At 36.8% G+C, this 26,976-nt stretch overlaps 1 protein-coding gene across 1 annotated transcript; it reads left to right on the forward strand.

Annotated features, from left to right (window-relative positions):
* On the forward strand, nucleotides 1–26,789 carry LOC149303280 (E3 ubiquitin-protein ligase FANCL-like). The gene is made up of 14 exons (XM_089481562.1): nucleotides 1–75; nucleotides 2,113–2,171; nucleotides 2,918–2,978; nucleotides 4,455–4,511; nucleotides 6,264–6,361; nucleotides 13,611–13,707; nucleotides 16,352–16,420; nucleotides 21,636–21,786; nucleotides 22,160–22,243; nucleotides 22,578–22,623; nucleotides 23,616–23,697; nucleotides 24,517–24,633; nucleotides 26,111–26,182; nucleotides 26,754–26,789. Exons 1-14 carry the CDS (start codon nucleotides 1–3, stop codon nucleotides 26,787–26,789), a joined length of 1,104 nt encoding a protein of 367 aa, XP_089337688.1.
* Nucleotides 26,790–26,976: the final 187 nt, after the last annotated feature.

Here is a 26,976-nt window from a genome sequence, read left to right on the forward strand (position 1 = left end):
ATGTTGCGTCATTGCCCCCTGTTGTTGGCTCAGGACCTCCATGGGAGAGTGTATGATGGTTTCATCAGCCTGCAGGTATATAAAAGTAAACTTTTTTTTAAAGTCACATTGATCACCATTTGGATAGCTGTATGACATCTCTCTAGAGGGATTCATTGTGGATGTTAATAGCAATTTATTGATCACCCATACAGACAGATTTAAGCAGCTCTGCTGAAATGTTTGTACTTTATTTTTAAACAGAAATGTTTGCCCAAAGTTGTGGGGACAAAAAAACATCTAAGTGGAACAGAATCTTTATACAATGAGAAGATAGTGGGGGGAATGGATACGTTAATATTTAATTGAGAAGAGACAAGAGACGAAAAGAGCTTGACCATGCTAGGAATTTTTAGTTTTACATGGTAATCTGAAAATTATAAATGTTACTTTCTATCAGCAAACAATATACCATTAACTAAACCACATGGCACAAATACCGTATTTGCTCGATTATAAGACGACCCCCCAAAATCTGAATATTAACTTAGGAAAAAAAGAAAAAGCCTGAATATAAGACGACCCTAAAGGAAAAAAGTTTTACCAGTAAATGTTAATTCATGTAAACTATTTTTTTAAATAAAAGCTATGATTGAGAAAAATACTTTTTTTGTTTTTATTTCCTTGTATTTTCCAACCTGTCCCCCAGTTACGCACATCTGCCCCCAGGCTTGCCACACCAATATGGCACTGTGGCCCACGATATGCCTTTTAACCCTCTATATGCCACTGTGCCCCATGGTATGCCTTTTGAGCCCCTATGTGCCATATGCATATTATGGGGCAGAGTGGCATATAGGGAGGTATAAGGCATTCCAGGAGGCAGAGTGGCATTAAGGGAGTTAAAAGGCATTGTATAGAGCACTCTGCCTCCAGAAATGCCTTATACCCCTATATGCCACTCTGGCATTTAGGGGGTTAAAAGGCATAGTATGGGGCAGAGTGGCATATAGGGAGGTATAAGGCATTTCAGGAGGCAGAGTGCTCTATTAAATGCCCCCTTAACGCCACTCTGCCTCCTGAAATGCCTTATACCTCCCTATATGCCACTCTGCCCCATAATATGCCTTTTAACCCCCTAAGTGCCAGAGTGGCATATAGGGGTATAAGGCATTCCAGAAATGCCCTATGCCCCCATTTAACACACACAAGCGCACACACACACTTACTTACCTGTGCTTCCAATTTCCTGCTGTATTGCCGGGGCAGCGGGTTGACGTCTCCTTCCGCTGCAGCCGGAAGGAGGTGGAGTTGGCAGAGGGGGTTTGTCTGCGTCCGTCGCGCATACCTTCCCCGGCTGTCAGAGATCAGAGTTCCCCGCACCGGTGCGGGGAACTCTGATCTCGGACAGTCGGGGAAGGTATCCGCGACGGACGCAGACAAACCCCCGCTGCTAGCCACACGCGGATCGCGTAGACGTCAACCCGCTGCCCCGGCAATACAGCAGGAAGCACCGGTAAGTGTGTTGGGGGGGGGAGACAGGAGGATCCAGGTCCCCTGCAGCGGTGCGGGGGATCTGGATCTTAGTCTCATAATCAGACCTCTATTTGAGGTCTGATTAGAAGACGACCCCGATTAGAAGACGAGGGGTATTTTTCGGAGCATTTGCTCTGAAAAAAACCTTGTCTTATAATCGAGCAAATACGGTACATTGGTTTATTAAATGTCTCCGCTATTTATTATTTTTCCCCAGTAATGTTTTTTGGATTTAGCCCTTGTGAATAGTGCCTCACCCGTTCCCCTCAGCAGTTAAACATCGTACATAAAAAGCAGGCTTTTTTTCCCATCACACAGTAAAAGCAAATCATATTTCTGGGTAAGCTGTTACGCATGAACCTGAACTTAATGCATTTCAGAAGTGTGCTGGAAAAAGTGCTTTATTATATGCGCAGTTATAGATGAAAGCCTTTTTTTCTGTGTCTCTTCCTCCTCAGTCCTGGTTTATGTGATAGAATATTTTTTATCATCCATTATTACACTAACTGTATTGCTGGTCTCATCTCATGTATTACCACCTTTTAAAAAGTGTTCCTCATTTTTTTTTTTTCTTCCTTCAAATATATTTTCATACAGGATAAGGATTTTCGACTCCGGATAATTTTGCCTGCGGATTTGCAACTACAGAATGCAAAGTATCTAATGTTCAGTTTTAAGCTAAAATTGTATATTATTAATACCTTAACGATGTTTGAACTACTCAAATCTTTTTACTTTGTAGCATTATCTATTGGATTGATTCATCGTAGTATGTATGTATGTATGTATTATGCTGGGCCAACTTGCCCCTTTTTACAGGAGTAGCTTGGTTTATATGCCATATGATTTACCAAAAAGAGGCACAGAAATACAGTGCTATAGTTTTAAAAGCATAAACCATCATTTAACTGTATAAATTTCCACGCAAACATAATATGATCCAAGCCCTTATATATTATTGTAAAACTGCTCCAGTTCATCTGAAAGATATATATATATATGCATATGAAAAAACACTGTATAATGCATTATGTTAATTAATACACGTTGGTAATGTATAGTTAAATGGGCGAGGTGAAATGTTTAATCTTGTTTGTGTTCTTGCTACACGTTTAAAAGTGAATTATTGTATTTCTTAAGATTTAGAATAAGCTTACTGCAAAATATTGAGCATAAGGCAGACTGGTATATCATATGCAGGTACATTTTACAGACTGTTTTTGAAGAACAGGGGAAAAAAACTTTAAAATGATGATGATTGCAGAGTTTTCTGAATAAGTAATGGCTGGATATAGATTGTACAATAATTATTCGTTCTTATTTTCTTATCAGTTCATGTTGCTTACCTATATCATACACTTTGAATATAGTTTTGTACAGTAGTTTAATATTTTGTCCTCAGCATACAGTGCAGTTGGCAGTTGAAGAAAGCATTGCAAGGCTATCAACAGATTTTAAGACAGGTACAAGTAGTGTTTTACTATTTTTTTTTTATTTTTTTTTGTTTCTTCTTTCATCTGAGGTTGTGTTTACCTAATTTTGAGGTCTGCTAAGGAACAGATGATTGTTATTCACTCCTGATGTGTAAATCATAGAATTCAAAAAGGGTGTTCTTTACTTATATATATATATATATATATATATATATATATATATATGCGTGGATGCACAGTATTATATTTACATAAACGTTTGCACAGTACTATAATACCGTATCTGGTCGATTTATAAGACAAGGCTTTTTTCAGAGCAAATGCTCTTTGAGACCGTCTTATAATCAGACCTCAAATAGAGGTCTGACTATAAGACTAAGATCCAGATCCCCCACAGCGCTGCAGGGGACCTGGATCCTCCTCTCTGGTAACCTCCGCTGCTGCCGGCACTTCCTCTGGGGGGCTTCTATGACGGAGCGCCGGCGTAACGTGACCTTCCAGGGCTCCATCATAGAAGCAGCAGCGGAGGTTGTCTGCACTGCTGCCGGCACTTCCGCTGGGGCTTCTAAGACTAAGCACCGGAACTAAGGGGCAGCAGAGGTTGTCTACGTGCATTGCGCAGACGTCCACTGGCTGCCCCCACTAGACACCAGGGAGTCTGAAGTACGAGGAACGAGTCTGAGGAAGCACTGGTAAGTCAGGGGGGCAGAATGGCATATGGGGGGATATAAGGCATTCCTGTAGGCAGAATGACATATAGGGGGTTAAAGGGCATTTTGGGGGGTGGGCGGCAGAGTGGCATAATGGGGTTTAAAAGGCATATCATGGAGGTAGAGTGGTATATAGGGATGTATAAGGCATATCTGGGGGGCAGAGTAGTAAGCCGTGGGGCAGATATGCATAACTGGGGGGCAGGTTGCCAAATAAAAGGAAATAAAAAATCATTTTTCTTAATCATAGTTTTTATTAAATATGAAAAATAGTTTACATGTGAATTAATATTTACTAGTAAGACATTTTTCCTATAGGGTAGTCTTATATTCAGGCTTTTTCTTTTTTTCCTAAATTAATATTCACATTTTGGGGGGGTCATCTTATAATCAGGGTCATCTTATAATTTAGCAAATACGGTATATCTACATATGATGATGGTATTTAACAATAAGTAGATTCCATATCAAATTATAAAAGTGATGGTTTGTAACAAACAGAACCTACATTATAGTGGTACATATGTTTTCTAGTGAATTTAATACTGTGATATCTATTTCATAGCCGATGTAAATAAAGCACCACCTTTTCTGTAATTTTTGTCTATACTAAGAAGGTCTCATCTATAGCACATTCGTTTCAGCGGTATGTTCATTTAGTTTATCATGATGTATCTGTTACCCTGATGACTATGATATTTATAAAAGCTACACTACAAAGCCTATATAGCTGTTGAGAATATTACTACATTAAAAAGCCATTCAATTAATTTTTATTTTTATTTTTTTTCTGAAGCGACTACAGCATAGTGCAGACCTGCCAAGCTTTATGATGGAGCTGAAAACTATAGTGGTCAGTAATTTGATATTATATGGTTATAACAGGAGAAATATAAAAATAATTTATTTTATATAACTATTGACAAATAATATTTTACGAACATTTACATATTGCATGGTTATGCGGTCACAAAATATTTATTATGACATATGTATTTGTGCAGATTATATAGACTATATGGACAAGGTATACTGGTCAGTAATTTGATATTATATAGTTATAACAAGAGAAATATAAATATTTTTTATATAACTATTGAAAAAATATAATATTTTACGAACATTTACATATTGCATGGTTATGCGGTCACAAAATATTTATTATGACATATGTATTTGTGCAGATGATATAGACTATATGGACAAACCTGACCATTACACCTACAGGGACTTTGACAAGAGGTGTGTCCCAATACTTTTGTCCATATAGTGCAGGGGCGTCCAACATGAGACCTCAAGGTGCGGCCCGCGTAAGATCGGCAGCCAGGGCAACCGATCTTACGCGGGCCGCACCTCGAGCCCTGCTACTTACCTGTGTGAGGGTCTTCTGTACTGCATAGAGGAAGCGGAACCTAGCAGAGTTCACGTGACATCACATGACTCTGCTCCAGTCCTGCTTCCTCTGTGCAGTACCAGAGAACGCAGAGGGAGGCCGCGCCCCCTGCTGAAGTCTGTGAGCAGCATCGAGGAGCTGCAGTGCAGGTAAGGGGGTGGGGAGGGTCTTTGAATCAGTATGCATGATTGAGGGAATGAATCTGTGAATGAATAAGTATATGAATGAATGAGTGTGTGTGTGTGATAGCATGGATGTGTAAGTGCTGGAACCTAGGCATGATGGGACTGTGATTGCTGTTAGCAATCACACTCCTATCATGCCAAGTCAGCCAGTACATGCTGAAACCTAGCTAGCTGCCCCCCTTGTGTATTGATGCTGCCAGCAGTATGGGGTCTGCACATCACTTACAGCCACCCTGTACCAGCATGTACTGGCTGACTTGGCATGATATGAGTGTGATTGCTATCAGCAAGCAAAGTCCCACCATGCCTAGGTACCAGCATTTACTGGTTGCCTGGGTATGATAGGAGTGTGAATCACTCCTATCATGCCAAGTCATATTGCTAATTTTTTTGTCCAATTGTGGTGTGTTACCTACTTTTATTAAAAATGTGAGTTTTTATTATTATTTTTAAAGGTGGGGGGTCATTTTTTGTTTTGGTACCAGCATTTACTGGTTGCCTGGGTATGATAGGAGTGTGAATCACACTCCTATCATGCCAAGTCATATTGCTAATTTTTTTGTCCAATTGTGGTGTGTTACCTACTTTTATTAAAAATGTGAGTTTTTATTATTATTTTTAAAGGTGGGGGGGTCATTTTTGGTTTTGGCTAAGTGAACAGGGAATGTTTTGGTCCAGAATTTTCATTTTGATGCATCCCTAGAATAAATTAAGTATTTCATTTTTAATTATCCTGAATATGCATTCACAAACCTTTCTAGGCCCAGAAATCAGTGAGAGGAAAAGTAAAGGTTTTGTGTCATTTACTTTATTTTAATCTGCATATTTTATTAAAGGCCAGATTTTCTCACAGTGAAAAATGAGTGCGGCCCTCGCACGTATACAATTCTGATGAAGTGGCCCACTGCAGAAAAAACGTGGACACCCCTGATATAGTGTATATGCACATTTTCTAGGGGAGGGGGACAAACTTATATGAAGTGAATAAAATGCTTTAAAAGTATGTGCATAAATGTTGTCATTTCAGGAAGTTGCTCTTAAGAACACAAACATATTACAGACTGCTCCTGCTCCACAGTATTACTCCTGCCTTCTAAAAGATATTGAGGACCTTGGATGGGACAAGTATGTTTTATTGCAAAATCATGTTCATCTGACCTAATCATTTGCTGATTTGCATAAAAATATCACAGTTTCCTTTTTTAAAATGTAGTTTCTGAATTTCACAGCTTAATGAGCAATGATGTGCCTGGCACGTCATGGCATTAAATGAGCTTAAAAAGCGACCAAAGGTTTTGAAGCATTCAGCAACACTGAAAACTGCTCCAGGGACCCTGTGTGATCCCTCCCCAGAGCTTCCACGTGCACCATATACAATATGGCGGTGGACAACTGCTTTAAAAGAGTTCATAAACTGAAGTGGTGTTGCTGAAATGCCTCAATATCGAGGCATTCGGTGACACTGGAAACCTACCCAGGATGCACTGTGATTGCTCCCGAGATAGACCACAAGTGCCATAGTGAGAGATGTTTCCTTTTGCAAGGTGGTGGCGCCCACTAAAAAATAAACAAGTTCCATGGAGACCCCCCGAGAACTCTGAGCTCCACTTGCAGGTTAAAAACAGGTAGTGCATTCAACTGCAAGTCAATGGAGCACAGTTTACTAATCACAATGTGATTAGATTAATAAAAATATATGTATAAAGAAAAATCCCCAGTGATATCACCATCAGTGATATCTTCCCTGGCATAGAAAGAGTTAAAATACTAGCATTTGAAATAACCATGGGTGCATTAGTCTAAAAACATTTGTTTAATGGGATAAATTGAATTGCCTGGGTTCAAAGAAATTACTCAGCTCTAGTTACTGTTATTATTTGGTCTGAAATTTAAGGAGACGTAATGAGTGGACAATTACATTATTCGAAGGAATGGAGTGTTGTATTCTTAGCACTGTATCATGTTTTGCTATACACAGTTTTTCCTAAACCAGGAATCTATGAATAGCTTAACTTGTCCTGGAAGAAATACAGATTTGCCTAGGTTAAGTTTAAAATTTTAAAAATACAAAATAATTGGCCCAGCTTACCACATGATAAAGTGTCCTGAACCCTGGCACTCCGAGTTAAAAAAAATTTTTTGTTTTTTTTAGTTGGTGGCCAGTGAAGGGCTTTTTATATTTCACAATGAAAGCAAGGGACTTTTAATATTTTTTTTATTTTTAAAATGTTTTGTGGTCAGCTGTAAGGGAAATGATACCAATTGTCTCCAATTCATGGAGGAGAAAGGCAAAGGTTAACAGACACTAACTGTGCATGTGGTTCACTGTACGAGTAATTATATGCACATAAATAACTGGGATTGGCTGCTGCTGGTTTGTCCGGGTCTCATTAAGCATTGGCTTTATCATTTGACTTGAAGAGGTTAAAGGAACCTACAACCATTATGGGAACAGTGGGTCAGCTATCTGCTAATCAAACCTAATCTATCAGTTCTTACTCTTTAGGAATGTAGAAGTCATAGACTTGTCAAGCTTTTTTTTTGTTTTTAGTCAAAATAGAAATAAAGATAAAAATAGAACTATAATTAAACAAAACCAACTGTAAATGTGGTGTTTCTTTAACTATCAAGTAATATGTGCACCTTTAATATGCAAATGTGCCTGTCAAAGTTTAATCCCATTTAAATTACCTCATTGGAAACTTAATTACATCGTTCGGACTTAGACAAATAACAATGAATTCTCCTGGTGCAGGACATTTAGAACAGCTGCATCAATTTAAAAAAAAAAATGTTGATATGCAACAGAAAATCTACTTGTTTTTATGGGTTTTTTATTTATTTCAATCCAGATTTCTTCTTTTTTCAGTAGTTATTACTTTGATTATAAAGGTTATACATGTCAAATAAAGTAGATTGTGAAACTCCAAACTTTTTGGAATAACTATATTGAGACCTACATACTGTGGCGGATGTATATTAATTTAACAGTGAAAATGTTTCTGTACTATTAAGATTTTGTGATTCTATCATTTCCTGATTGATTACCCACATACAAAACTAATGAAGTTCCATGACTATTACAGCATATTGTGGTTTGACCCCATGATAAAGTCTTCAGTGCAATTAATACCATTCTGATCCCTAACTGAAGTTGCATATAACAGATTACCACTGAAGGTCAAAACAGCTAGTGTGTGGGTCAATTTACTTTATACAGGAAACTAAATAGATTGATGGTTTAGTAGACGTAATATCCTATACAGCCCCACCAGTGAATAATGTAAAGAAGGACTTTTTCAGTACTTTAATGTGTATTATTTATCCTCTATGGGGAAAAATATAGGAAAAGTTATGTTTAGGAAAAGATGAAACTCGCTATTCTCTTTTACAGCAGGCAGTAAGTAGAAAGCACTACTTTTGAAATCAATGGGAGCACTTTCCTTGCATGTGGGTTGATCTCATGAGGCCCCTTGGAACACTTGTGTGAGCCAGCATTGGCATATTCTGGCAATGAGTATGGCGTGTGTGCACGTGCAATATCTTACCCATATGCATAATTGGTGGTAGAACTTCGGTAACCAGTTTTACAAATTCTGCACTGTTAACTGTTTAAGCAGTGGTGTCGCTAGGAGGGCCAGATGGGGTTTTTTCCACCCTACAAATTATCGTGCCCCCCCAACTGAAATGCTGCCAGAGGCCCATTTAGCCTGCAAACCCACTTCTACACTTGCTTGCAGCTTCCATCTGCGTTGCTCGAACACTATACAAGTCAAATCTCTCTTACTACCAGGAAGCAGGAATGCAGCAGTCCAGTCTGGGTGCTGGGCGGAACCTATGGATGCAATCTGTGTGCTGGGGCAAGTCCTATATATATGCAATCTGGGTTCCAGGACTACCTTGGGGGTGTGATCTATGTGTGCAATTGAGAGTTTCCACGCATTATTTATTTGATCTATATCTTCAATACTGAGTTTACAGTTCCAGTTGATCTATACCTGCATGGCTGGGTTTGTATGTTATTCTGTTGCTCTATAACTGTAAGGCTATGTTTCCATGTGTTTCATATTTACTGTATACAAACGCTGTATTTGCAGGTATGTCTTATTCCTTTGATCTATACCTGCAATGCTGTGATTCCATGTGTTGACCAGCACCATTTATTTGCTATGCGATCGGCATAGTATTGTGCTCCTCCCCTGCCATGTGCATGTGGTGTGAGGATGTGTCACGCGGAGTCACCCTAGGGACAGAAGGAGGAAAGTGCGCACTGACTCTGACAGTCTCCTCCTAATCTTCAGAGTCAGTGTGGCAAGTATTTTGTTTTTTTGTGTTGCAGTGGAGGGCATGATTACATGCTAGAGAGCATGGGGGGAGGGGACCAAGCAAATATTAAAGACATGGTTAGTGGGTAGGTTTTAGATCTTCCACTAACCTGCCCGAAATACAGGGAGCACAAGGTTTATTTATACAGACCTCTGTCTCCCTGCTTCCTCTTGAAGCCTGCTATTAATGCCAAGCACTGCGATATGACATCATACACTGAAGCTGTTTGCAGTGCAACGGACCAAAGAGACGGGGCATGTACAAACAGACCTTGCGCTCACACCACAGATCTCAAGAAGGTAAGTGAAGGGGAGTGATTTGAAGAGGGAGAGCTAGTGAGGCATAGTTAGAAGGGAGAGAGAGATAGAAAATATAGGGGCATAATGAGCAGAAATGTGAATAAAAGGTGAGAAATAATAAGAAAATGTAGATATTGAAAAAGGTGGATTGATAATGAATAAGAGGAGAAATGGGGAGATAATGAGAGGGAGGAGATATTGGGACAAAAGGGAGATAAAAAAGAGAAATGAGAGGTAATTAGAGATGAGAAGAAAGGAAAGAGAAGTGGGAGAGGTAACAAGAAAAGGGGGAGCGATAAGATAATGAGAAAGGGGGATCAAAGAAAAGGGGAGAGATAAAAAAAGGAAAGGGAAGAAATAGGTGAGGTAAAGAGAAATGGGGGGGGGGAAGGGAAGGCTAAAGAAACAGGGGAGGGAGAAAGAGGAAGGCAGGCAGAGTATGTCTGTATATTGGGACACTCTGTTCATTACTGTTACTGTTTTGGGCCTAAAGAGTATAGCAAGAACAATGGGGACGTGTGAGTCAGACTGAGAGGAGACCTGAGACTCTGAAAGGAGACCACAGTGTGCACAATCTCGGTGCTGGATAAATCATGTCCATGCAATCTAGGCAAGTCCTGTGTCTGTGTGTAATCTGGGTACTGGGGCAAGTTGTGTGGGTGCAGGGACGAGTCCTAAGTTTGGCCAAGCCCTGTGTGTGTACAATCTGGGTGTAGAGGCAAGTCCTGTGAGTTCAATCTGCAGACAGATGTTCACAAAGGGTGCTAATTTATAAATATTTTGCAAATATTTACGTATGTATTTGTGTGTGTATATGTATTTATACAATTTATAACTAACCCCCCCCCCCACTTGTACCTGCCCTCTAAATATAATTGCTGGAGACAACACTATGTTTAAGGAATCAAAACAGTTGCATCAGCATACAACATACAAGTATGTTATACACAAAATACATAAATCTAAAAATCCAGGTATATCTCCTGAATATTGCAAATTAAGCACAATGAGCCTCTGCAGTATATAATAATGATCACACAGAGGAAATCTGTTATCCTCGTATAGTGAGTTGTCCCATAAAGAGTTCAGTAAAGAGACCACAACTGTAGTATAATTAATTAATTCAGCAGGGGATGCTAAAACCCCTCTGTGTAAACTCCCGTCCGAGTCCTGCTATAGAAGTAGTTATCACATTGAAAATGTTCTAAATCACAATTTTTCATGTACTGCGACATTTTTTTTTACATAAAAGGCACACCTTTGCCTTTTTCATCACCTCAGGACCTTTTCTGCAGAACCTAGTTGTCATACTGAAGATAAGACTTCAAAACATGCAAAGGAAAGCAACCCGATAGGATAGTTCATTTTGGTCTATAAAAAAAAAAAAAATAGATTCAGTAGAGTGCACCAACTCCACTAAAGTAGTCGATGCCTCCTGGATAGGGTGCCTCAAGCTGTCATTCAAATCAAGAAAAAAGAAAACGGGCATATAAGTGCATTACCTGTTACAGATAAAGTTAGTGTGAGGGGCCATCCATTGGCTTAAAACTTTATTTCTGAATTCTAGTTCAAAAATTCCATGGCAAAGAAAAAAATAAACTCTTCATCATTTTGACAGTAATAGCTTCTTTACTAAAATCCTGGTTAATGCATTTTTCCGTATATGTGATCATTTTTGACAACATCTCATTAATCTAGAAATGTTGGTACTTCTTTAATGGTGATGATGTAGCCACTTTTTGTATGTTTGGCAAATACTGCAATGTAAAAATCACTAACATTGCAAAAACTTCTTAGAAAATAGAAGTTCATACTTTTATTTAAACATTTTAGATAACCGGATAGGTCTATGATGTCCCACTGATGTAATTGCTTGTACTAGTTTTATCTTGTCAATCTTTACATTGATTAATAAAATATTCCTTTAAATAGTCACTGTAAGGATTTCAGAACAGACATTTTCATTCCTTGGAATACATCTCAGTGTGTGATCTGCTGATGATGTGACCTGTTTTAGTATTGATGTGAAAATAACAACAAATTTGATGCAGAACCTTTGTCACAAAGCAGATAGGAAGCTGTTTGTGCATGCCATTGAATTTTGTAAACACTGTGTAATTCACTACTCCTAATGCTTTTAAAAAATGTTAACTATTGCTTGTCTTGGCACTAGTAGGAATGACTTTTATATTTTTTGTACCCTTTGTGACAATGGCTGTTTTAACATTTCTGTGGTGTTGCTGGTTAGCTGTAATTTTCCTCTCTCTCATTTACCCACACAAATGAGATTTTTTTTTACCGAGACAAGAAGAGCTTTCTTTAGATAACATTATTTTGCTCATATCATCTATTTTATTTAAAAATATATGGTGAAGAAATGAAAAAAAAGCTACTAAATAGATATTGTCATGAGTTTATGTTTTTTTTATGTTTTTTTGGGGGGAGTTTGCAAGTTATAGAGCAGTAAATACAAGTAGCATATTACTATTCCAGAACCATTTTTGTTTTTTAAAATTCAGTCATTCTGCCCCATGTCCTTTTTGGGACATCTTTGAACCCTGTCAATTCAAAAACGAGACACCACAGGGCATTTCAAATGCTAGTATTTTAACTCTTTCCATGCTCTTATTCTACTAGCAGTCTTTGTCAAACTTTGTTGTAGTAATCCCTCCCACACACACACACACACACATCGTAATTCAGGTATGAATTTACAGCTCCTGGTATTTGTCACTGTCAAACAACCACCCAATATATGTTCAGCAACATCTCGAGTACAGTGATACCACCCATGCATGGGTTTTGTCAGGTTGTGTGGGGGTGTTAAAATACCACATTTGGGACATGTTCAATTCAGTTTTTCATCATTTTTGACGTGGTCATTTTGCTCCCATATCCTATTCGAAACATCTTTAAAGCCGACTCAGTTTACCCCATGAAATTATATAGTTTTGAAAATTAGACACCCCAAGGTATTTCAGATGCTAGTATTTTAACTCTTTCCATGGATTAATTCTACCACAAGTCTTTGTCAATGTTTGTGGTATTATTTTTTAGTGTATTTGTGGTTAAGAGGATATATTTCCATGAAGTGCCTGGCACATCAGTTGTCGCCAAGTGGTTAAAAATGTCGAGCTTTTTGGAAAAATTAATGAAGCAACAATCTGATAAAAAATATACATATGTTGCATGCGTTTTATATTAAAAGTTGTTGTCAGACCTGTTGTCATGAAACATGTTCGAAATAATATACTATATGTGTAGTAATACTAGACAAAATAAAACTAAAGTAGTAACGATCTTTGCCTTAAAAACTTTAGGACTTAAACTAATGTTCTATACATATATCTCAGCAGACATAGCCTTAGAAATTGGAGCACCCTTTGCACAACAGGAAAGTAAATAGAATATACGCATTGGTACTGAATGAAAGGACAGAAGTAGATCAAACACTGACGGGAAGTTTAATGCGTACTTAAGTAAAGGCTGACACAAACCTACTCCCTGTGCCAGAGGTGTCTGGAATTGAAAGCCAAAGCAGTGCTTACTGACCACAGCATGAGCTCTGACATGGGTTGTAAATAAACCCAAGATATATTACAACAATAAGCACAATATTGTCTATATCAGGAGTAAATCTGCCTTATGAGAAGACTGGCATCATTAATATATGTGACTGGTAAATGGATGTCTGAAAGCATAAGTCCTTTTTTTTGTGACCGCATAGATTTTATATCATGTTTCCTCAGATTATCATTTGTAGATACTGATTTTAGTACCATCCAATTAAAGATTGAAGATTCTTCTGGGCGTGAACACTTGGTCACGCTGAAGTTGAACTCTAGGGTGAGTTTCCTTTTTTTTTCCAGTAGTACATTTGGGCCATTTTACATCCAATTTAAAAACGTTTCATTTCTGGTTAATTTCAAGAATTTGCAATTATGTTGTTTCCAATTTCACATATGGTTATAGGTTGATTCTAGGCAGGCATGATGAATATTGATTCCTTTTTGACAATTTTACTACCGAAGCATGCTTTTTGTATGTTTTAGTATTTCACACAGCTCTTTTAATAGGCCAGCCTGATATTCTTTAGAACCAAGAAACATATATGATAGCATATATATATATATATATATATATATATATCTCCACTCAGCTACTGAGACCTCCTGGTTGCTCATACATCCAGGCCTCTCCACAAGCCAAAATAAGTTCAGATAAATCTTTGAAAATAGCTACATTGTCTGGAATCATTGGTCACTCTGATGGGTTTTTAAACTGGGTTCAATTAACTTTGTTTTATTAATGGAGAGTAACTATAGATCTTTGTGCTTGTGCTGGGGATCTACATTTTTCCTGGAAATATTTGTGTCCATGGACCTCTAAATAAAATAGTCACAGTTTGGAGCCTGCATTAACAATGTTTCAAGCTCTGCCCCGGGGGCCATATTTATATAGGAAGAAATTGAACTATTCTGAGATAAATCAGGAGAAACATTCCATTTATTATGGGGATTCAGACTTCTGCTTCCGAATACTAGTAGCTGTAGTTAAAAAAAAGGTTTAGACCACATGTGTGTCACTTGCAGAATATGACAAATCTAAAAATAAAATAATCCACAATTGTGCTGGAAAATATAATTTTAACAATAATTAAAAAATGACCATGCGTAAAATAGAATTTGTTGGGTTTTTTTTATTTCATGGATACTTTAAGAACTTTAGTAATGTTCTGGTAGGTTACCATACATGTATAAGTGGTTATTTAATGACTGTGTGCCATCATTGGTGATAACTACTGTAATGTCTTGGAGCTTGAGATATTAAGTAAATTGTCTGAAGAATTGTTTTCTTTTAAAGCCATTTCACAGTTGGTGAAATTACTGTTTCACTTACTAGTCTGTTAAGCAAAGCTATAAAGGGGATTACTTTGTACTTTCTTCCTCGGAAGGTATCTTTTTAATTTTACCCTACATCATTAAGTCGGTGAAACAGAGCTGCACCTTCCTGAAATAGACTACAATGGCATCTTTATAATGCTTTAAGTAATCTAATATTGGTTGTTTTTACTGTTAAATTCAATGTTCCCATTAGGGTAAAGGCACATGTTTTAAAGAAAGCAGTATTTGTGTTGCCTATAACTTGCACTTCTGACATATAAAAAAGCAACTGGTACATTAAATGAAGATGGTAACGTGCCAGCATTAATCCTCTCATTATTTAAACCAAGGTTTTCTGAACTGTTTGTGACTTTTTAATAATACCCTTCCTTGCCTCTAGCCACTTAAACTCCCCTAAGCTCGCAAAGCTTAAGTAGTTCAATTTTTCAGCTTTTATCTTTGCCCAGGAGAAGACAAATGGAACAGGGCAAGGATATTTGTGGCAGCGTGCTTATAATCCTGCATTCAGACGAGAAGGATAAGAACACAGGCCTTTCATTTACAGCATCAATTTCTATATCGCTAACCATTATAACACAAAAATGTCAAATAACCGGCCTTGTATGCGGTGAATGACACAGTTCACTTATATTATTGTATCCTAAAAATTGCTGTTAAAAAATAAAATAAAAATGATCCTCATGTACAAATGACCAACATATGGGAAAGAAACCAGTTTTGACGTTAAACTTATTTTACAAATTAAATAAAATGTGGTAACAGTAGTTTTCTTCGTATAATTAATCTTATCATTGTGTGGACCTCTACAGTTTTCCAAGTCCCACTCCGTCATTTTATTGTCCCCTCCATCTTTGCACCCCCCCCCCTTACCACTTCAGCAACCCTTCCCCTCCTCTCTTGTCTCATCTCAGTTCTTTGACCAACAGTGTACCTCGAGGGTATTGTGTGTGTGAGTGAGAGCACATGAGAGGGTGTACTGTTCTACCCTTCCACTAATATGTACTGTTTTTAAAAACAATAAAATTAACGTTTCTTCATAATAGCACCAAACTATAGGGTTGCGGCCTATGATCTGGACAACGCAGTGTGTGTATATATATTGCCCAATATTGCTGATTAACCTCTTGCTAATGATATAAGCACTCGTGTGATACACTTCTACATTTAGCCACCTTTACTTTATGTGGCTGCTATTTTTTTCAAAACCTTACTAATAAAGATAAAAAAGACCAACACTTTAAAAAGAGCATATAAGCTTGCAGGTCTATCAATTCTAAACAATTTTGTAATTAACATTGGGAAATAATATGAACTTATGACACAGGTTAGAAGAGAATAATTAGTAATAGTAAGGAGAGAGATGCTGAAAGTTTTCATGAGTAAATATGGGCATGACAGTGCAGTTTTTTGATGTTTATTGTGTAGTGTGCATTGTGTAGTATGCAAAAATATAAGGGCGTACTTCTTTAAAAGCATTTTTTTATTTGCGAAATATGTCGGCCATGACAGGTAAAATCACACCCTAAAAGGCAAGCACCATACCGTGTTTATAGATCAGTTTACTTACCGTTTGTTTTATTTTCTAGTACCCAAATGAGGCTCCAGAGTGCAATGTAGATTTCCCAATTCCTTTTGCCGTTTCATGGACACCACAGGTAACTATTTTTTACACTTTTAACACTTTAAGAGGTGTGTAGTTCCAGCCAAAACCTAGTTATTTCATAGAAACATAGTATACTTTCCTGAGTAATATTAAATATTGAAAAGCATTTATAGTTGATGAAACCTATACGTGAAAATTCCTGTGTTCTGTTCTTATTCATGACATTTTGACAAAGGTGTTCTAAATATAAATACCAAAGTTCCCTTAGTCTCCCGGTACATAGTGTAAATGGGTTCTCTTTCCATCAGGGCTGGTTGGCCTGGGGGAGGTGGGAGAGCAATGGGGCCATATATAGCTGGAAAAAAAGCAGGCTAGGACAGGGTAACGGAGTGGTGGGTGACAATTCATACAGTGAGGTGTGAGAATAGAGATAGTGTGTATATTTTAGTATGAGTGTATGTTAGTGTGTGTAAGTGTGCTGATGTGTATATTAGTTGCTGAGAGGAGGTCCTGAGCTTTGCCTGCCTCCTGCCTTATATTCACCAGTACATTAGCCTATCTAGCATGGTAGCATGCCAGATACTTTTTCAGGCCAAGGATGGTGCAGTCTTTAGTTTATATTGAAATGCTGCATGGATTTTAATGAAGATGTGCTTAATGTCAGTTTGCTTCACTGAGCCTTGAAAATAAGTTCTTTTAACTAATTTTACATGATTCCAAACATGTCCTGTTTATTAGTTTTATATCCATCCCCTGTCAATGGCTCATCCTTGTTAAAACAAGGAGGTTTATGAGTGCTCAACAATGTTAAAGCGCAAAATGTGGCAATGGTCATATTTGACAGTAACCATAAATGATCCTGCAAAATATGTATATCTGTACCATTTCTTGGGTACTTAGCTTTCTAAGGGGTGGCAATTGTGTTTTTGTCTTTAAGTGGTTATACGCTGTTTCCGTTTCTTTGTTTTTGTGTATTGCTCTCTGCCTTTAAGCAAAATAAATATTGTATCGCATAGAAATGGCACTTGTTTATATTACAGTCAGCTGCCTCCTGACAACAGTGCCAGGGATCTTCTCTTGCATGCGCATGCATAGGCTTTGGGAATACTTGTTTCTGAGCAGCTGGTTTCGGCACTCTTGATGTACAGATCGTGAAAGGAGGAGGTGCTTAAGTAGCGTACAGATATATTTTTTAAACTTTTTATAATAGGTCAATAAAAAGAATATAACAATATCTAACATGACTTATCTTTATGAAGTCGTTTAAGTTAATGATAGAAATGTAAGCTAGTTCTTTTACTGTAAACATTTTATTAAAAAAAAAAAGTGCAATATGCGTGTAGAATGTGTACATTACTTAATTTAGAGAATTTCAGATATCTTCTTTTTCAAAATTACTTTACTGTTTTTATGTGAAAATATATATTTTCTGAATGGAGAATTAGTTTCATTTATTTCTTTAAAATGTGGATACCTGATGCGGCCTTTTGCATTGTGTGCATAGCATTTGTTTGTTTAAGCAAAAAACATTATACATTCGTTAGATAGAAGCTCTGTGGTTATTTTATAAAATGCACATTAAGAAAAGGAGATGGTGTGATTTTTATTTTTTATTTTTATTTTAAATACGTGTCTGCTCTTTTGTCAGATTTACGGTTTTGTTAGTGCTGCTGGACTTCAAAACTTGGAAGATCTTTTTCTTTTTTTTTTCTCTCTCCTTTTTTTGTATGTGTTTGAAAAATAATAGATGCTGCTTTGTGGCATCCATATTAAAAATGGGTAATTTTCCTTATGGTCCCTGTCTTCCTGCTGGGTTGATAATGTTTTGATGTATTTTTCTTTTGCTCTGATGAGAGGTCTGCCGCTGCTGCTCTGACATATTCATTTGGATGAATAATTATAACTTGCACAATGTCAAGCCGAAGATGGTAGGGTTTTGTGCATCATGACAAGTCTAGTAGCCAGTGCAGGTGTCTCACAGCATGATCAGAAACAGCCAGTGAATACTGGCTCAGAGGAGACATTTAGAACGGTAAGAAATCAGCACCAAGGGCAATGCCACCGCCACTTCTGTTCGTGTGTTAGTCAAATCCCTGCAAAAGTGCTTCCCAATGACAAGTTGAAAAGCATTCATTTATTGGAGTTGTAGGTTTTATTTTAATTAGCAGGATAATTTGTTCTTCATTAAATGTTTAACATGAAAAGCAGCTTTGTCACAAAAGCTGAGTGCTAGGAATCTTTGTGGTCCTCAAGAATAATTACCTGCAAATTCTGGTCATGTATCACTGTGATGCATACGTGGCCTGAAAATGACTAATGGGACTGCGCAACCCGAGATGCCCTAAAGTATGAAGGCCTGAAAAGAGGATTGTTGTAAATGACACTATCCTCTTGCCATCATTAGCAAGACATTGTACAAGCTATGATTATTCATTGAAATGAATGTGTGAGAGGATGGCTTTCCTTAAAGGAGTATTATTCCTCCTTGCATTTAGTTTTTAAAAAAAAAAATGCCTTTTCTATGTTCAGCTATTTGTGTTACAATACAAAATTTAACATTTATGTTAAATAAGTTGTAAAGCATGTTTTTTGTAGTGTGCCGCATATAAAAATTCTAGAGTATTCTGTAAAATAAAATAAAAATCCCAATGTTTTAACGAGTCCTATTTTTAAACCAATGAAAATACTTAAAAAACAGTTTATGGTTTGTAGGCTTTACATCTGTTACTCGTGAATCTTGTGAAGAGAGGTATAGTAACTTTTTACCTTTTCAATTACCGTACATTTTCCTTATAAGAGAGGTGTATGTGTAAGTCACAATTACTTATTACGTGTTAATATGGAAATCACATATGAATTGTGGCTATTAAGACAATAACTGGTTAAGTGAGCTAAAAACTGAGGCTGAAGCCGTATTTTATATGCCCCTGTTACGGTTTTTCTTTTTTTATCTATAAATTGTGCTTTTACAGGCTCCAGCTATACTCTTCTGATACTATATGTTTATATGTTAACACTTTGGTGTTATAAAGAGGTATTTTGGTGCAATGTTCCCTATGATTACTCCACTTACACTATTTTTCCAATATAATTGCTCATTATAGTTATTTTTAGTTGTGTGCATGAATAGGGAAGGGCTACCAGTGGTGTGTGTGTATGGGAGAGGGACTGCACAGAGGGGAGAGTAGTTGCCGAATAATTGTGTGTGTGAGGGGATGCTGTATAGTGGTGTGTGTGTGTGTGTGGGAGGGAGGAGCTCTTGGATATCGCTGTGGCCACAGGAGGGGCTGACTTTGTATTCAGGTTGGGTGAGGAGCTGCTGCATAGTGTTATGTGCAGGCACAGGGAAAATAAAAGTAAATAGAGAAGTAAGAAAGTGGGGGGGGTGAAAAAGAAAGGGGGAGAAAAAAAGAGTGAAACAGGGAGAGGAAAATGCATATCGTAAATAAAGGACACATACACTAGTAATAATAGCATTTTAACAAAAAAAAATATGAGATAAAGAAGGTAAAAGTAGGTCTGTCACAAGTTGATGGAAGCAATGCTAAAAATAGTCTTGTTAAAATATATTAGGGGCCATATATTTTTTACCGTTAAGATTTTTTCTGAGCAAACCTTCATTAACCTAAAGTTTAGATAAAAAAGGCAAAAATAGAGCTTCACAGGTAGTACTGCAACCCACTAGTTTTCAAGCTGAATGACGGAAAAGCTTGGTGATTTGATTGATGCAAGTGAGGATTTGTATTTCTACTTTCTAAATTGTATTTTTTAATCAATAAATACCTATAAAGATAAATAGATTGTATAGATCTAGATCTATCTTTTAGGTAAATTGCTCTAAAAGGAAGCTAGTCAAATCCAACAAAATTAATTTTTAACAAATTACATGTATTAAAAATGAATTTGTTTATACACACTTTTGATTTAAAAAAAAGTACAAGTCACCTGGAGACCATTTTTTGCTTTAAGAAATGATCAGAATATAATTATAAGCAAATTTATGTCGACTATAAAAAGTAAGAAAATGAAAAGCAGCTTTTGCAGCCATTTGAAAATTACATTATTAATGTAAGTGTTCTCGAGCTCACAGGATCTGCCTTCAGAAATGTGTGATAATTATTTAAAAAAATGAAAATAATAGTACTTAGGATAAGAGTTTTATGGTGGCAAAGTGTCTGTTATTATCATTTAATTTCAGGTATTGGGTTTAAAACATATTTAAAACTAGTAGATATTATATTGTACATGTTGAACCTTGTTCATTTGTGGCTAAGTGCTGCTTAAATTAAATGGCAGTTAACAGTTTTAATATTTTTTAGTATTTGTATTCAGTTGTACAATGCATGCTATTTCCAATGCTTTAATGTTTTTAAATGGTTGCATCATCTTATATTTAACTATAAAAAAAGTATATACCTAACAATGTAAAATATTTACATTTAATTCAAAATACTGGTAGAGGCTTAAAGTTTAAATGGGGGGGGGGGGAAGCAAAAACACCATAACCATTTGACATCTATTGGTTAAGGAAGTGCTGCCCCAACAACACTGATGTTTATGCTGCAACACAAACTAAAACCCTCCAACATGATCTTAACAGCTCAATGTGTAAAACAAGGAGAAATGCATATACCTGTATTGGTCCTAGAGAACATGGAGAGTTTAGCTGAAATGGGAACTTTTTGTTGGGCCAACATAGAGGCATTTAAACTTTCATGAGCTCATAGGTCAGCATTACATCTGGACATGAGTAAGATACCTTCTGAGGTCTTGAAATCCCATGTCATTTCTATTCTCTTTCTATATGGGCTGAATAAAAGGTCTCACATTTCACTAAATACTCCATCAATGCAGAAAACAAACTGTTTTCCTAGTTCACCATTAATGGACAATACAGTATGACAAATCATTTTAAAATTAATAGCTTGTGTGTATTGATACCAGCTCTTTATGGTGTATGAACTTTAAGGGTAGCTGTCAAGAAGAAAATATTACAGCAGCAGTTATAATGTGTTCTATCTTGGCTACAGTTGCTCCAGATTATTTGTAAAGAGTTTTTTTGCCTTTTATCTCTAGTTCACAAAGGAGTGCTTTTATAAATAAAATTCCATAGATATTACATTTTAGATACTGGAACAGACAGTGTAACAATTCTTGTTCCCTTTTTTCATTATGTATATGTATACGTTAAACTCTGTGTGGACATGTTAAAGTAATATTTATTTAATAATGCCATTTATTTTTATTTTTTTAATCTCATCTTCCAGAGTTCCGTGCAAAATATTCACAATCAAATTGTATCCACATTGGAGTCATTAAAAGGCTTTTGGGATGCTTTGGATGAAATTGATAAGAATACCTGGGTACTGGAACCAGAAAAACCCACCCGCAGTGCCACTTTGAGAAGAATCGCAATAGGTTAATTTTTCAAGTTTATGTATTTTTTTCTCTAATTATGTGTTTTGCGCATCTGGGCATGTTGTTATTGTAACCTGCTTGTGAAACAAACAATATAACCTCATTGCAGAACAAAAGTTCAAGAGCCCCCTGTCAATTAAACTAGAAATACCTGAAAAAACCCAAACATTGCTCTATACAGCATTAGTATTAGAGGAAAAACTTGAGCATAGAATCATATAAAAGATATAGCACTTACTATTATTGTTTTATTAAATGACATTCAAATACTATACATTTCCCTTAATCCTTTTCTTGAAAGATAAATCACACAAGGGTTAAAATATTTAATTTATATCACCCATTTGCATTGTAATTTCAATATCTCTTTTAGGTAATAACTCATCCATCACAATTGACCTTGATCCGAGACATCCAACCATGCTTCCAGAGTGCTACTTTCTTGGGGCAGACCATGGTAGGCAGTTGTTTTTCAACATAAGTTTTAGAAATATGTTAATACTGAAAATGAATATAGCAATATTGGTCCGAGAGAAGATTGAGTCTTTAATTGAAGTTGATATCTTTTACTGGGCCAACACAGAAAAGACACAATCTCTTGGGAAGTTAGAGGTCCAAAAGGCACTTGCTAATTATGGTTCCAGTAACTAGATTTTCATTATATTTGAAAATATTAATGGCATTTGTCAGCCTGTCGTGCTCGTTTATGCTAGTTTTATAGCTCACACTTGGTTGTGTTTTAGGGATCTTCATATTTAACATTATTTTCTATTTGCTGTATTCTCTTCTAGTGGTAAATCCTCTCAGAGAGAAACTTAACTGCAACATACATTTATGGTAAGGTATATTATGCCGTAATCTACTTCTTGGACAGATATTTCACTGGGTTTAACACCAAACTCCCCTCTAGGTCAATACCACTTAGAGCCCTGCACGGGACTGTTTTCTTAATCCCGCTCCCGCTGAATTTCTGACCGTTACCGCCCGCTCCCGCAACAAATGTGTCCAATCCCGCCTGTTCCCGCAAACATTTTGTCACAGCTTTTAGAGAATTTAATTCCATCATTCACAGATACTCATTCATTTCCTCAATCACGCATAGTCGTTCATACAAACTCCCCCACCCCCTTACTTGAACTGCAGATTACCCGCACACTCCCACAAGGCTGCCTTTGCGTCGCTCGCATACAGCGTCTCTTATCTTGTCCCACCCAGAGGAAGCAGGAACAGAGCAGAGTCATGTGACGTGATGTAAATTCACGTGACTCCGCTGGGTTCCTGGGCGGAACAAAAGAAGAGACGCTGTTTGCGAGCAACGCGAAGGCAGCCTTGTGGGAGTGCACGGGATTACTGTGACCCGCAGGTACATTGTCTGACCCGCATCCAGATGCAGTCCTCTAATACCACTGTTAAAATCTGTTAAGGGGACAGACAAAAACAAACCCTAGCCTCTTCTTGATAGCAAGGGTTGTGGAAAGTGAACAGTTGTCAGTTATGACAGCCATATTGTTCCATATTGTTGATCACAAGTTTGAGTGCACACAGACAATCATACCTTGGTACCCAATCCATGCCACCAGTATTACAATCCCTATAGTAAACAGAGAGAAGATTGGCACTACAGTTCAAGCAGATCAGATAGTCTTCCCAGATTATAAACTACAATTAATATGTATTAAAACCTCACCATATGTGTATACAATATAAAGTAAATCTTAAAGGAACAATTGACCCCCATTTTCATACTAATTGAATATTGAAGTTTTATGGTGCATTCTCTAGTTATTGGAGCTACAAATTTTGCTTTTTTTCCTTTTATCTTTTTGTAGGGATCCAGAAAATGGCTTATTGCAAAATTTGAAAGATGTTTTGGAAATTGAATTTCCATCAAGGTCTCATTTAGAAAAAGCAGTAAGTTCCTTAAAAATGTCATCTTTGAGGTTAACCCACTAATATGGCTTTGACCTGCATGACATACATTTGTATCCATTCTGTTGACGTGCTTAAATTGTTAAAATGTTTCTTTCCTTATCATTTCAAAGCATAAAGTCTACACTTTCAATTCAGTACGCTCAGGGCTTTTATTTGGTGCAAAGCTCTTATTAACATCTGGTCTCATAACTATAACATGTTAATTAGTATGCAAAAAAACAGTGTTTATTTACATTTTGCATGCAAGAAAATGTAATGGCTTGATGGAGATGTATTCTACATTTCTATATTTACAATGCCTTGTTCTCAAGTATTTGTACCCACTTTACAGAAAGTTGTTAGGTGTCCTCACAATACAACAGTTTTATATCTGAGTTTATTTATTTTATATGTGCCTAGAAAACCTTGTTACTTTGTCATGTGTTCTTTCAAAAAACATTATAAAAAGCCAGGCAGCTCTTTTTTGACCACATTTAAACAAGGTTTGGCACGTAATCTAACATTTTTGATGTTTTACCATTTCAAGAGAAATGTTTTTAAATTGACAATGAAATTTTGGGTGTTAAAGCTGTTATTTTGCACAGACAAAATACCTGACTATTTGAATCAGACACGAGAACCAAAATAGTTAAGTGAAGGAGGCATTCTAGGCAACTGGTATGTTTCTCCCATTGACAAAGTCAAGATGGGCTTGTGGTAACACCAGCTCTTCCAACTGTGCAGATAACCATGTAAGACAAATATTAGTATAACCCAGAACACTTAGGTTTTTTTATATGAATGTATTTTGACTTTCAGGATTTTAGCATGGACTGTGGGATATGCTATGCATACAGACTTGACTCTGCAATTCCAGATCAAGTGTGTGATGATCCACGATGCGGACAGCCCTTTCACCAAGCTTGCTTGTATGAGGTAAGCATCCATTTATAGTAATATTTTGGTAATACATTTCAAGTTATCAAAGCACATAAAATGACTCTCCCCTGTTCTACGCTATATCTGCTTGCACTAGAACTTGTTCTGAATAGCTTTTTATACAAAACACTTTGTTTAAATTTAGTGTACTATTCTTCTTTTCTATTTATACAAAATATAGTATAATTGGAGGTTTTGATAGGAATGCACGCTGGCGTAACTACAGGGGTCGCAGCGCTCACAGCTGCGATGGGGCCCGGTGCGACCCCTCTGACCGGCACGGGGAGACATGAGCGTATCGGGGTCACATTACCCCATGGTGAAACTGAGGCTGTTCACACAGGGTGATAGCAAGATGTGGGAATGGTGAGAAGTAAGCAGGGGTTTGTATGTATGTATTGTTAGCATGGATGTCTAATTTTGTGTGTCTGAGAATTGATGTGTAATTGTGTTTGTGTGTGAGCATAGGTGTAAGTGTGTGTGGTTTCTAGTTACACTCCTGTCTTTGCAAATACCACTTCTTAACACAAAGGGTGTGGACTTCAGATAGCTATGTTTTACAGTTACATTACCTCTTATAACTAGAAAAACTCACTACTTATGGACCAGGTCCTGCTTACCAGGTAGTGGCTTGTACAATCTGCATCAATCAATCCACATGCAGCTTTCATGTGAAACATGACTCAGGTGACTTTTTTTTAGTATTGTAAAATGGTCTTAACATTGACTGATACAGAGTTCTGCACATTTGTTTGTGCCAAAGATATATATATATATATATATATTTTTTAATTTTTTTTCAGGTATATTATCCAAGCCATTTTTTTTGCAGTTCATACAAAGACCAAACACTGTTGCTATGACTGACATCAATGTTTTTGTTAATACTTCATGTAGAATTTTTTGGTATATTTTGTTAACTAGCAGTAACACTTTATTTCATGTAACCTCGCCTACTTTTGTTTGAAAGGTTTAGTGCCATCTGTAATGGGAAATTAAAAGCAACATAAATTCCACAAGAGAATCTGAATTACATCTCTACGCACAAAGGTTTCTGGGATCCCAACTCTTATTAGTTGTACAGTTGCCAGATGATGGAAACCATCTTTATGCCTGGAAAAGAAAAGAGGGGTAGAGCTGTCTGAATCAAAGGCATCTTTAGAATGTTCAGCTCACTTGTGTGAGTGAGTGTGCAGCAACAAGTCATTTTTTTGGGAGCTAAGTTACTATTGACATCAAAGACAACTCAACTAGGGAAGCTGTCAGTATGTTTACACTGATCTTAGTCCCAGGTGCATGGCTCGGTCTAAAGAGACCTACGCATTAATTACCGCATCTCTGGTCTGGTGTGGTCTTTGTAAACATGACTCTCTTCATGATTTTAACTTGCATAATATTAAATATACCCTTTTTTATGCAAAGCCCTAGTTAAATATGAAAAACTAAGTTTATGTATGTCCGTCTCCCTCCTTAGTGGCTAAGAGGCCTCCCTTCCAGCAGGCAGAGCTTCAATGTTATGTATGGAGAATGTCCCTATTGCAATAAGGTAAGGTTACATTTTGATTGAATGCAGTGATAGGTATTGATTATTGATGAATTATTTTTTTATTTATGAACAAATTACTCAGCTCTGTACAGTTTAATCAGGGCAGTTAATACATACAGACATTTAAGGAGTTGAAAACCCTGCCTGTAATCTGCCGCCTAACCTTTATGCAAAGTTCCTGGCAGGAATGTTGGGCTTATGAGGGCACCATTCGCAAACTTACAGTCTATGCATTGATGCTTAGTTTAGTACCAATATGGTTGCACAAGTACCTGTCTTCTAGCCTGGTAATGACTTAATCAGGTAAAAATTGGGGAAAACGAAACCTACAAATCATTTCTTTGAAAAGATAGAAGGAAAGAACCCCAGAACAGTCACCAAATTTTAAATTTTTTACCAATGTTATGTAGTTCTGTAATACAATATTGTTATTTCCACATAAGGCAAGTGACTTTGCAAGGCATAAGCAACCTATTATGTGAAGAGTTAAAAACAATTACATACAATCTTAAAAAAAGTTTTAAAACAGAAACATTACAATTTAAGACAGTTGCATTGTTTACTTTTTCAGCCTATTACACTGAAGCTGTCTAACAAAAAATACTGATATCATCCCCAAAGTTGGAGATTGCAAGAAGATGCCACATACTTCAAAAAAAATACAGAACAATAAATATCAGTATCAAAAGCACTGGAATCATTAAACTATATTTATATATGTCTTCTCGATCCTTGTGATGGTTTTCCAGCTGAACCTGAGAAGAATGATTATCATGAACAACGTTTGGAAATCT

The sequence above is a fragment of the Sceloporus occidentalis genome, unplaced genomic scaffold (assembly GCF_023333645.1).
Source record: "Sceloporus occidentalis isolate IW3139 unplaced genomic scaffold, rSceOcc1.0.p SCAF_15, whole genome shotgun sequence".
Taxonomy (NCBI): domain Eukaryota; kingdom Metazoa; phylum Chordata; class Lepidosauria; order Squamata; family Phrynosomatidae; genus Sceloporus; species Sceloporus occidentalis.

What these genes read in the sequence shown, in the direction of transcription:
- LOC149303280 (XM_089481562.1), top strand. Translation starts at nt 1, where the DNA reads ATGTTGCGTCATTGCCCCCTGTTGTTGGCTCAGGACCTCCATGGGAGA. An exon ending in TGGAGCTGAAAACTATAGTG is followed by an intron (nt 4,512 to 6,263) that starts GTCAGTAATTTG and finishes TTGTCATTTCAG; the next exon opens with GAAGTTGCTCTTAAGAACAC. An exon ending in CTTTCTTGGGGCAGACCATG is followed by an intron (nt 22,244 to 22,577) that starts GTAGGCAGTTGT and finishes ATTCTCTTCTAG; the next exon opens with TGGTAAATCCTCTCAGAGAG.